This window comes from Monodelphis domestica, chromosome 2 (assembly GCF_027887165.1).
Source record: "Monodelphis domestica isolate mMonDom1 chromosome 2, mMonDom1.pri, whole genome shotgun sequence".
In the NCBI taxonomy this organism is placed as follows: Eukaryota; Metazoa; Chordata; class Mammalia; order Didelphimorphia; family Didelphidae; genus Monodelphis; species Monodelphis domestica.
The window spans coordinates 515,087,682-515,100,173 of record NC_077228.1 but is presented as its reverse complement, the minus strand read 5'-3'; the positions used below and the strand labels follow the sequence as shown (position 1 = coordinate 515,100,173).

At 41.6% G+C, this 12,492-nt stretch overlaps 1 protein-coding gene across 2 annotated transcripts in view; it reads right to left on the bottom strand.

Moving 5' to 3' along the window:
• LOC100010877 (merlin-like) overlaps nt 1-12,492 on the bottom strand; it is a 71,593-nt gene that overhangs the window by 21,710 nt on the left and 37,391 nt on the right. The window contains exons 8-13 of one of the 2 annotated variants that reach the window (XM_056819712.1): nt 12,158-12,233; nt 6,554-6,688; nt 4,451-4,525; nt 2,581-2,694; nt 1,868-1,990; nt 1,441-1,658 (exon numbers count right to left, since the gene is read on the bottom strand). In XM_056819712.1, the coding sequence (XP_056675690.1) occupies nt 1,441-1,658; nt 1,868-1,990; nt 2,581-2,694; nt 4,451-4,525; nt 6,554-6,688; nt 12,158-12,233 (741 nt within the window). Of the gene's footprint in view, nt 1-1,440; nt 1,659-1,867; nt 1,991-2,580; nt 2,695-4,450; nt 4,526-6,553; nt 6,692-12,157; nt 12,234-12,492 lie in introns of both variants that reach the window. The other variant, XM_056819711.1, reaches the window with a different exon arrangement.

The following is a 12,492-nucleotide window of genomic DNA, read 5'->3' as shown; positions in this document are numbered from 1 at the left end:
GTGAATAATGTATGAAAACGACCAAATAAAATAATATTAAAATTAAAAAAAAAAAGAAAGAAAAAGAACACTGATTTCTATATATTTTTATATATAGAAATCTAGGATTTCTATATATTTTTGCTACTATCAATAAATCAACAAGCATTTATTATAAAAAAAAAAACAATATGGAAATGGGTTGTGATCAATGACACAAATAAAACCCAGTGGAATTGCACATCAGCTATGGGAGAGGGAAAGGGAGAGGGGAAGGAAAGAACATGAATCTTGTAACCATAGAAAAATATTCTAATTTAATTAATTAAATAAAATTTTTCCAAAAAAAAGAAAGGACTTCCAGAAAAAACTTCCTTAGCCACATGTGCTCTAAGATGGAGCCCACTTTGACCTAGACTCTAAAAATGTACTTATATATTTGTGGGAGACCATGCTCCTTATTTGGAGGCAGGGGGAATATTTTTGTATGAACTTTCTTACTATGTCACTTTATTTTTTTTAAACAAATTTAAACCTTACCTTCCAATACTGTGTATTGGTTCCAAGGCAGAAGAGCGGTTAAGGGCTAGGAAATGAAGGTTACGTGACTTGCCCAGGGTCACACAGCTAGGAAGTATCTGAACCCAGACCTCCCATCTCTGGATCTGGTGCCCTATCCACCTAGCTCCCTCTGTTATATCATCTTAGCAAATACTCATTTCTAAAAGATAATTAAGGCTGTCTATCAATGGGCTACCACAGTGGTAATATACCAGCTCTAGTACTAAAAAACCATCCCCACCCCCTGCCAAACTCTCAAGACTTCTCTCAGAACTCTCAAAAGTGGCCGTGCTCCGGCAACCCAACTTAGTGGAGCTTGTGGAAGCAGAAGCCGAGCCCCAGAACATGTACTACATGGCTTTTATCAGGATATTACAATGTCCTGATTTTTGCAATTATTGCAATATGAACTTGATCAATTTTCTAAATCCAAGATAAGTTGGACCAGGTATTTTCTGCCCAAATGAGTGTCTATGAGCCAGCCAAAAAGCCTTCTTAGAAAGAGGGTTCTTGTGCTTCTCTACCTGCCTCTTGCTATTCCTGAAGCAAAAGTGTGTTAAAAGCATTCTGGCCTTGCAGTTAGAGAGAAATGAGTCCAAATCCTGCCTCTGACATGTATCGGTGTGTGACTGCAGACAAGCCACCGAGATGTTCTGGGCCCCAAGTCTGCATCTGCACAATGGAGTTAGTCATACCTATTTCACGGTGCCTTTGGGACAATGAAATAAGAACATGTGTAGAATGTGCTTTAACACGCTACCAAAAATGTCAGCTACTTTGATCTCGGACCCGGGGGCCAAGGCTGCCACCACCTCTGCCAGAACTCAAACCCCGCCTGGGGCAAGAGAACACAAGAGTTTCCCTAAATGAAACGTAGCCTGTCTGGCCCATCTCCCTCACCTGAGATCTGATTCCTTGACCAGTTTGGCAGCGATCATTTCTGCCTCCCGCACTTTCTGCTCCATCAGGCGTTTCTCTTCTTTGGTTTTCAGGGCTGCCATCTCCAGCCTCTGCCGTTCCTGCTCAGCCTCAGCAGCATTCTGGGCAAGCAGCTTGGCCTCCTCCTCGGCGATCTGTGCCTTCTCTGCCAGCAGCTCTGCTGTTTCTTTGGAGTGGAGCTGGGGAAGCATCGCACTGGGCTTAGCTCCTGGAAGTTCCCAGGTAAAAGGGCAAAGCAGCTATGGCACAGCTTAACCAGACAAGCTTGCTGGACCAGGGGCAGGCAACTGTGAAAGCCAGTTGAGTTTAGGCCAGTCAGTGTTGGATTTCCTATAAAATTAAGGAAAAGACTGGCCTGGCCACATGTGTGTTTCACAGGAATACTCACTAAGGCCTCATTGGCTTGTCGGGCCTCCGCTTCCAACTGAAACAACCTCCTTTCCAGCTCATCCTTGGCTCTCTCGGCCTCTTCTCTGAGCTGTTTCTCCCTGGCTAACCTCTGATGCTCCACCTGGAAAAGAAAGATGATGTGCCATCTGCAAGCGCCATGTCCACCTCACTCCTCCAACACTTTTATGCCTGGTATGGAACTATATTGGGGAGAAAAAAAAAGAATTAGGGCTCGTATTTTTAAAAAATCAATTCTGTTTGTGCTCAGGGGCTTTCTGTAAACAAAGCCATCTTGCAGTTGTCTGCCACGTGTGTGTATGTGCCTACAATTCGGAGCAGGACAGGGAGATTTTGAAGAGGGGTGAAATCAGCAGATGGGCCAGGAAAAGAGCAGGTGGAGAGCTGAAAGCCCAGGGGAGCACCCTCTGTCAAGTTCCCCCAGCCCTTCAGTCACACAGCAGCCCCTACACTCTCAGGCTGCATTTCCTTTGGCCAGAAACCACTGCAAGTCTTGCAGAGCAATGATGGGTGAGAAGGTAGGTGTCAGTGTCAACTGCAGGTTGGGTGGGTTTCTGAAGATGGAGAGACTTAACACTTTCAGGATCATCTCCTGACATCCCATCTCCTTATGGTCATCTCTCAGGGAGCAGTAGATGGAAGCAATGACCAGAGGGGGAACCCATACTTCAGACCAGGAAGAACACAACCCACTTTCTTCCGAGCTTTCTCTTCCTTGGCTTGAGCTTTCATCTGCTGAATCTCAATGGAGTCCACTCTTCTCCTCCTCATGAACAGATCATGGTTTCCAATACACAGCTGGAGGATCTATAGAAACAAGAGTCTCCATTGATCCCACAGGTTTGTGCTTGAATCACTCAGTAGTCCAATTTCTCTCCCTGCCCATACAATTCATCCTCCACACAGCTGCCACATCGGTATTCCTAAAACCAGATCGTTCTGCCTTGACAACCCTTGGCTTCTCTTTCTAGATTCCTTGGGGCACTCTCCATACCAGCTCTACTGGCTATTCCCCATCCCCATTCCATCCCCCATTTCCATGACATTGCCCAGCTCTGGAAGTCCTTTCTCCTTACCTCTGTCTCATGAAATCAGACTCATAGGAACCTGGGATCATAAATCTAGAGCTGAAAAAGACCCCAGAGGCCACCTTAGAGGCCACCAGTCCAATCCCTTTATCTGACAAATGAAGAAACTGGTTTGATTCGAGGCTAAGCTCAGGTGCCAGTTCCCATGCTGCTCCTACTCCCTCTTCCATTACAAATTCCTACACCCCCACCCCAACCCTAGAAATTACTTTGCCTATATTTTCTATTCACTTATCATTGCCTGTATTGTTTTTTTCCCAGTAAACTGTTAGCTTAATGAGGGCAAGAATTCTTTCCTTTTTGGCTTTATATCCCCTTGCCTAGTCCAAAGGAGACATGATAAATACTTCCTGAAGGAGTATTCTGAAATCCATAGGAAAAAACTACAGCCAATTATCCCATAATACAGTAGATGAAAACTTCCCTCTTGGCCTTAATAGTCATAGATGTCTGCTCTGACTCCTTCTACTGACATTGGGCAGGTGACAAGCTATACATTCTCAGACCTGTTATTCCTTCATTCATTCCCTTTCACTCTCCACCTTTTCACCTTCAAGCTCTCCCACCTAAAAACTCTGTCACAACCTAGCACTTCACACACTGTCAAAGTGCCCAAGACACAATCATTCCAAAGGTTTTCAGGGTTATCTTTTGGGGGGTCTGTTTTTGTTTTTTGGAGATTTTTTTGTTTGAGACTAGATTTCCACATCTTACTGAGGCTGGAAGGTCAGTTAGCATGCTGGGCATGAATGCTTCAATCTGCCCAATTCTGCCCTGAGCTGGTTCCTCCTTCCTTTGGCCAGCAGCCCGGTGTCCCCTTTCTCCTGGAGACTCTCCATATTGCTATCACACTTGGTGCTACTTCCACTGAGCATCAGCCCTTCTGTGGCTCAGAACTCCCAGGCTCTAGCGATCTACCTGCCTCAGCCTCTCCAGCAGTAAAGAAGACAGGCCAATGCTTACCACACTCAATAGAACAATTTCTTTTCAAAATTGTCTAGAGGTAAATATGTGAATGTTGCTGGACTGATCTTGCAATTTAGTAAGAAGCTGCTTTAAACATAATCCCAATATCCTAGCACTTCTGAGGTTCCCCAGAGCTTTCTAGCTTCCGTGTTTCTGAAGCAAACAATTCTTCTTTATCCTTTCACAGATGGAGAAACTATGGTCAAGTCAGTATCTAGAGACAGATTCCATTTCAAGCCTAGAATTCAAATACAAGAGATTGGTCCTTGGGAGTTCACTGGCTTATTTTGTTGATTCTCTAGATAAACCATATGGAACGATGATTTTGTTTCCTCTTTGCCTGTGCTTATTCCTTTAATATCTTTTCTCACATTACTACTACAGAGAGCATTCCTTGAACCACAGTGAACCAGAGTGGCGATAAAAGACCTCCTCATTTGCTCCTATTGCTTGTTTGGGATTTTTTGATAGGATAACTGGCAGAAGATTTTAATTGGGTAACTGCTTACCAACTTATTCACCTTCAGCTGTGAGGAAAAGAACTTGAAAACTTCTGCCTTTTTGTCAAGAGGCTTAATCGTTAACTGGTGAAGACAGGAAAACATGGTCAGTAAGAAGCTAAGGAGGGTCCTCAGAAGAGTCATCATATGAAAAAATGTTCTATATCCCTCTTAATTAGAGAAATGCAAATTAAAACAACTCTGAGGTACCACCTCATACCTAGCAGATTGTTCAATATGGTAGTAAAAGAAAATGATAAGTGTTGGAAGAGATGTGGCAAAACTGGGACACTAATGCATTGCTGGTGGAGTTGTGAATTGATTCAACCATTCTGGAGGGCAATTTGGAACTATGCCCAAAGGGCTATAAAAGAATGCATATCCCTTTGATCCAGTAATACCACTACTAGGTCTGTATCCCAAAGAGATTTAAAAATTGGGAAAATACCAGTTTGCACAAAAATATTTATAGCTGTACTTTTTGTGGTGGCAAAGAATTGGGAACTAAAGGGATGTCCCTCAGTTGGGGAATGACTGAACATATTGTGGTATATATGATGGTGATGGAATACTATTGTGCTGTAAGGAATGATAAACAGGATGATTGCAGAAAGAGTTGGAAAGACCTATATGAACTGATGCAGAGTGAAAAAAGCAGAACCAGGAGAACATTGTACATAGTAACAGCAATATTGTGGAATGACTTAACTACTATTAGCAATACAATGATCCAAACAATTCTAAGGGACTTATGACAAAGAATGCTCTCCACCTCCAGAAAAAAACTATCCCAGTTGGAATGCAGATGAAAGCATACAGTTTTTCACTTGTTTATTTGGGTACATGTTGAGGGGGGTTGGTTTTATAAGATCACTCACTTACAAAATTGAACAATATGGAAATGATTTGCAAGATAACACATGTATAATCCAGAAAAAAATTAAAATTAAAAAAGAGTCTGATCTCCATGAACAACACATTATGGGGAGCTTCCACATGTTAGTATCATCTGCTTTTAACGACAAACCAATAAGAATACAGCCACAACTAGAGGAAGAACTGAATCTTAAGGGCTTAATAACTGACCATTATGGACCATTATTCACTCTGAGATCAGCTCCAATTTGCCCTATCTGCAGAAGAAACACCAAAAGTTCAAGCATTTTCTGCTTCAAGAAGTTCATTCACCCATTCCCCCAATATTTAGGGCTCTACTACATTGTGTAGCATTGGGAACTGCAGTTTCATATTTTATTTTCTGGTAAGTTGAGAATTTAGATTAATACAGAGAGAGTGGGGAAAGATTCAGAAACAAGAAGTTGACCCAAAGGTCCTGGCCATGAGGGAGTTTCCCATGAGTTAGAGAACCCATGGTGTGCTGGTAAATGTTTAACAACCAGCTTGTAGAGCAAGGAAAGACAAGAGGTACATGGAACAAATTGTTAAGTTAAATTCTGTATTATTAACACTTTTTCCATCACTTCCTCAAGGCCAGACAATCAACATAACACTAAATCAAGCCCTAATTTGTGGTGTCTAAAAGTTTAACCACCAGCTCTCCTGAACCTGTTTGAGCAGTTTCCAGTACATCCCTTAGATACACAGAACTTGGATCAAAGCTTTGAGTAGGTCTTCTCTCAGGCCAGTTCCTTCCCATCATCCTACTCTGCCATGCAATATTGGGGCTTAAAGAACATGTTCTTCATTTCCAATTTTTGTAATCATTTGCAATCAGCTCCCCAGGCTCCCAATCTCTTGTTCTGACTCATGACGCCACAAGCAGGTCTTTTGTAAGTCTGCCTTCTGTTACCAGATTTCCATTTGAGCTTCCTGATGGAAAGCATATGAAAGAAAAGGTAACAACTTGTCCTAATGGACAGCAAAAGCAGAGTATGATCATTAGTCTTCTCTCTCAGTTCGGTGCAGCCAAGGCTGGGGTCCTTCTGGAAGCCCTATGTCCCTTCTTAGATTATTTCCCCCCACACTTTTTTTCCAAATAACCCTTTAAATAAAAATGACCTCTCCTCCCAGGGCCCAAACAGGTTTCACTTGAAAAGATTCAAGCCAGCCACATTTTCACAAAGCATGAAAGGTCCCACCATCCCCACCTACCTCTTTCTCACTATAAGAAATGTTTCTGATGGCACTCCATTCAAAAGATTTGTTTGGAGAGAACCGGTTATTGATGCTGTAGACATGGATGCCTTTAGCATCTACACCAAGCAAGAGATCTGTATGGTTCTTATTCTGCTGCAAAAGAACCAAATGCAGATCAAAGAAGTTACAAAGAGGTTACAATCGGCTGAAACCAAGAAATCGAACATTAGACTGACTTCTAATTCCATCCAATTTACATTGATTCCACCTTGTAGGTACATCATTGTTTTCAACCTTCTCCATTATGATATAAGCTCTTTGATTACTACAAAAATGAAAAATATAGAAATGGGATTTGATTGATAATATATGTATAACCCAGTGAAATTGCTTGTCAACTTCAGGAGGTGGGAGGGAAGAGGAGAGGGGGACAACCAGAATCATGTAACCATGGAAAAAAAATTTTTAATAAAAAAATTTTTTAAAAAAATGTAAGCTCTTTGATACCATCTGATATCCGTCAGACTGACTGACGTGATAGAAAAAGAAGAGAACAAATGTGGAGGGGGTGTAAAAAAATGGAGACATGTACTGTTAGTGGACTTGTGAACTGGTCTAACCATTCTGCAGAGCCATTTGGAACTATGCCCAAAGGGCTATAAAACTGTTCATATCCTTTGACCCAGCAATACCATTACTAGATCTGTATCTCTAATCAAAGAGATCAAAGAAAAAGCAAAAGGACCCATATGTACACAAATATTTATAGCAGCTTTTTTTGTGGGGTCAAAGAATTAGAAACTGAGAGGATGCCCACCAATTGGGGAAGAGGTGAGCAAGTTGTGAGATCTGGTTGTGGCAGAATACTATTGTGCTATAAAAAATGACAAGCAGGGTACCTTTGGAAAAACTTAGATGAACTGATGCTATGTAAAGTGAGGAGAACTTTGGACAAAGGAACGGCAATATTTTAAGATGAGCAGTACAATTCTGATTCAGTACAGACAATTACAAAGGATCTTTGATGAAAAATGATAACCACTTTCAGAGAGAACTCCGAGTGTCGTCTGAGGCATATCGTTTTTCTTCACTTTCTTTTTTTCCAGAGGATGGCTAATGTGGAAATGTTTTGGATGACTTCATATTATATAATCAGCATTGTTAATGGGGTAGGAAAGGGAGTGGAAGAAGGGAGAGAATTTGGAACTGAAAATAAACTGTCAAAATTAAAACCAAAAAATGGAAACTCCTAGAAGGAAAAGCCTATTTTTGCCTTTCTTTGTACCTGTGGGCTTTCGCCAAATGCCTGGCAGTTAGTAGGTGCTTACTGATTGGCTTTGGGCTTATTCACTCTGAGATCACCTCCAATTTATCCTGTCTATCTCTTGTCAGAGCATCATTTTTTTCATGGCGTCTCCCCCATTCAAAGTGAACTTCTTGAGGGCAGGAATCGTTTTTGTCTTTCTTTGTGCTCCAGATCTTAGACCGATGCCTGGCAAACAGCAGGCTCTACATAAATACTTGCTGACTTATTTCCATGCATTCAACACAGATATTCCTACAAGTGAGGTTTCTAAAACTCCACATATCTCCCTGATCTTTGATTTCTTCTAAATGAAGTTTCAAAAGGAACAAAACAGCTTGCATTTGAGCCATGCTCACACCCTGAAGCAGTACCTGCCTGGACTAAAACTGGGTAGGAAGTGAGCCAGTCTAGTGGTCTATTAGAGCTGCCCTGGCATGTCAAACATAACTGTAAGGGCAGCTGCCAGGGAAAACGTTAATAGGTTCACAAGCCAGAGAATCTGGAGCCAAAATGTTACTGATCCCTGAGATCAAAAGGATGAATAGCTTCAAAGTAGAGTCTCTTAGACAAGGAGAAGTATTGTCAAAGTTCAGGTGGACTGAGACATTCCTGGATTCATAACCTTTCACTGGAAGCTAACATTCCCTTAATAAACACCAGCTAATGCTCCCGTCACTCCCTGAGATACTGGAGCCATGTGGAGGAGCCCTGAACGCCAGTGTGGACAGAGGCCATTCCCTGGGAGCTGGTGTCCCTAGGGGGATCTGACCAAGAGATACCAGCCCAGGACATTTCACCATCACATCCAAGGAAAAGGAACCCCATGCAGAGAAAGAAGGTCACTGAATGAGGAGTCACAAGATCTGGGTTCGAACCTAATTCTTCCACTTATTAGTTCTATGTGAGAAGTGATTTTAGCTCTGTGAAGTTCTGAATCTTCTTCCTTAAATGATTATAATCCTCTCTGTCCAACCTCCCTACCTCACAGTGAGCCTAGGGCGATTATTTCATCTGAAAGAATTCTGAAAACACCATGAACTACACAAACCCAACTGGGAATGGAAATAATAAATGGTAGTGCTCGTAGCAGCAGCAGTGGTAGAAGTGGTGGTGGTGGTTATAGGAGTAGTAATGATAGTCATAGTAGTACTCATAGTGGTAGTGGTAGTGATAATAGTAGTAATAATGGTGATGGTAGAAATAGCAATAGAAGCAGTAGTAGTAGTAGTATAGTAGTAGTAGTAGTAGTAGTAGTAGTAGTAGTAGTAGTAGTTGTAGTAGTAGTCGTAGTAGTAGTAGTAGTAGTCGTAGTAGTAGTAGTAGTAGTAGTAGTAGTAGTAGTAGTAGTAGTGGTAGTAGTAATGGTGGTGGTGGTAGTCCTTAGCTTTATTCAAGGCTCAAAAGTCAACTTCTACTAGGGGTCTTTCAATTCTATTCCATTCCTTAAGCATTTATGAAGCACCTGTGATATGCCAGGCTTGAGGCTATACTCGAGAGACACAAAGACAAAAACCCCAGTCCCTTGACCTCAAAGAATTTATAGGGAGCAGCTGGGTGGCTCGGTGGATTGAGAGTCAGGCCTAGAGACAGGAGGTCCTGGGTTCAAATCTGACCTCAGACACTTCCCAGCTGTGTGACCCTGGGCAAGTCACTTGACCCCCATTGCCTAGCCCTTACCACTCTTCTGCCTTGGAGTCAATACACAGTATTGGTTCTAAAACAGAAGGTAAGGGTTTTTTTAAAATGTATATTCTATTAAGAGGAATGAATGTGTGCACAAGGTTCTCCATAAAATAATGACCAAATATTTGGAGGGAGGGGACAGTAACGGCTCTTGCTCTATACTTAAGGAATATCCTGGTGGTGGCTGTGTGGAGGGTAGACTGAAGAGGGAAGGTGACCAGCTAGCAGCCTATTGTGATAATCCACTTGAGAGATGATAAGGGTCTGAATTAGGATGGTGGTCAAGTGGGAGGGGAGAAAAGGAGGCACGTGAGACTGATTGTAGAGGGAGAAACAAGATTTGGCAAATGACTGGAACTGGGAGTGAGAGAAGAATGAAGAATGATTCTTATGCTGCAAACGTATGTTAATGAAAGAATGGTGGAATCCTCAATAGAGAAGTTAGAAAGAAGACTGGGTTTAGGGAGACACTGAGTTCTGTTTTGGACATGTCTAGTGTGAGCCATTTATGGGACATCCAATAGGCAAGATCCAAAAGGCAGTTGGTGATGTGAACTGGAAATCAGGAAAGAGATGAAACCCAGATATGTAGATCTGGGAGTAACCTGCTTAGAGAGGGCAGTTAAACCCGTGAAGATAAATGAAATGAGAATGTAGAGACAGGAAAGCAGATCCAACACCTAGACATGGATGATGCCCCTGCAAAGGAAGGAAACCCAGGCGAGAGCAATACCATGAGTTCTAAGGAAGAGGAGAAGGTAGGTGGTGGTCACAAGCATCAGATGCTTCAGAGGAACTTCAGTTCACTCTGTAGATATCTTTGTATGTACTTGTCTGTGCACCTGTCATTTACCTCCAGGACAAAGTAAGCTCCTCAAGGGCAGGGACTTTGGATCTCCAGTGCCTGATACAATGCCTGGCACACAGTAGGGATGTAATCATTTCTCGTGTGATTGAACTAAATTAAATTAAAAAAAAACTAAACTAAACTAAAAAAAATTTCAGACTATTTAGCTACTTCATGTTAGTTATATATAGAAACTCTACTCATACAATCCAAATCAGACCTAATTTCGGTTAAAAGAAGAATGATCTCCAACGGGATCAAACTATATAATAATAATAATATTAATAATAGCTGGCATTCAAAAAGCACTTTTATAAACATTATCTTCTCAACAACCCTGAAAGGCAGATGCTATTATTATTTTCTCCATTTTACAGATGAGGAATCTGAGGCAGATAAATGTTAAGTGGCTCGCCCTGAGTCTCAGCTAGTATCTGAGACAGAGATTTGGCGGAAGGAAGGAAGGAAGGAAGGAAGGAAGGAAGGAAGGAAGGAAGGAAGGAAGGAAGGAAGGAAGGAAGGAAGGAAGGAAGGAAGGAAGGAAGGAAGGAAGGAAGGAAGGAAGGAAGGAAGGAAGGAAGGAAGGAATGTAGCTGCTGTCTCATAGCTTAGTGGGGAAATGAATCTTCATGTAGATGTTAAGAAAAAAGCACCTCTTAACTAACTTTCTTCCACATTAACAAAATGAAAACTCTCAACCAGTCGAATCTCTGTGGCTTCATCAGTGGGTATGTTCCAGTCAATGAGGAAGACTAAAAGCCTTCCAAGAGTTAGTCAGTACCTCATCTTTCTAAGTGCTCATCATCACCTGGCAGGAAGCTTTCTAATAATGAGTCTCTCTATTTCATTAGGCAGACCCTTGGCTGACAGACATATCAGACAAACAGCTAATCACCAGACACATCAGCAAAGTCTTCCCAACTCCTCTGAGCCTGTTAGAGCCTGCAGATCTACAGCATAGGCTTTGAGAATGTAGGACCACCTTGATTCTGAGTTAAGGAGGAAGACTTTCATGGAGAAACTTTTTTTTTTCACTTGTACTGAAAACTTTAAAGTAAAACAGTTCCTTCAAATGAAGTCCAACCATTACTCCTGAGACTCTGCCTTTCTATACATCTATACAATTATCTTTCCATTATCAGCTCAGCTTCCAGCAGTGGCTGGTGCCATATGCCCTATACCCATGCTGGCAAACCTATGGCACACTTGCTAGGGGATGCGGGGAGCTGCTCCCCTTCCCCTCTCCACCAGGCCTGAGAATTCACCTGCCCCCTTGCCCAGCATCCCCATGGGAGCACTTCCTCCCTTTCCTGTCAGGGGTAAGGGAGCAGTTCACATGCAGTGAGAGGGTGCAGTTTGGGCACTCCACCTCTAAAAGGCTCACCATCACTGCCCTACACCATTAACCAAGTTTTAGATAGTACCTTTGAATGATTTTTCATGAATAAAAATCTCTTCTCCAGCTATTTTTTTCTTCTAGATTCAGGATTAGAAAGTATAATATAGGCCATATATAATATGGCTTTTATAAGAAAATGACTCCCAGTGGATTTATTCAGGCTAAAGACTTTCTGAATTCCCAAGGCTTGAAATTTGATTGTCTAACATACTATCAGGGCACTTTGTATTGTCCAGCTTGGAAAAGGATCTGCAAATAAAAGGGGGCAGCAATCCACCTCCAAATGTGTTTCACCAGTAATCCCAAAATAACCCTGAAAAAATTTGAAGTTACCAGAAACTGAAGATAATGACCTGACCTATTTTAAGAGTAAATTTTACTTACTTCGATGGGGAAGTAATTGACACCATACATAGCCAAATCTTGGGCAATTTTCAGATAGTTCATCTCAGCTTCATCCCTGAAGAACAAACACGAAGTTCAGGAAAAAATATAAGACATGAAGATATTACTTCTCTCACCTTATTTTTAAAACCTCCTCTTTTTAACAATTTAACCATATTTTTGATTCAGTTGTTTCTAATTAGTCTGGGTGGTACTTAAAAAAAATATACAACTTGTTATGTCTTTTATCTGCTATTATTACAGGTAAAGGGAATCTAATAATAATGTTTCTGGGGAATAGCAAAGTATAGTGGGCAAACCCTTCATTTGGCATT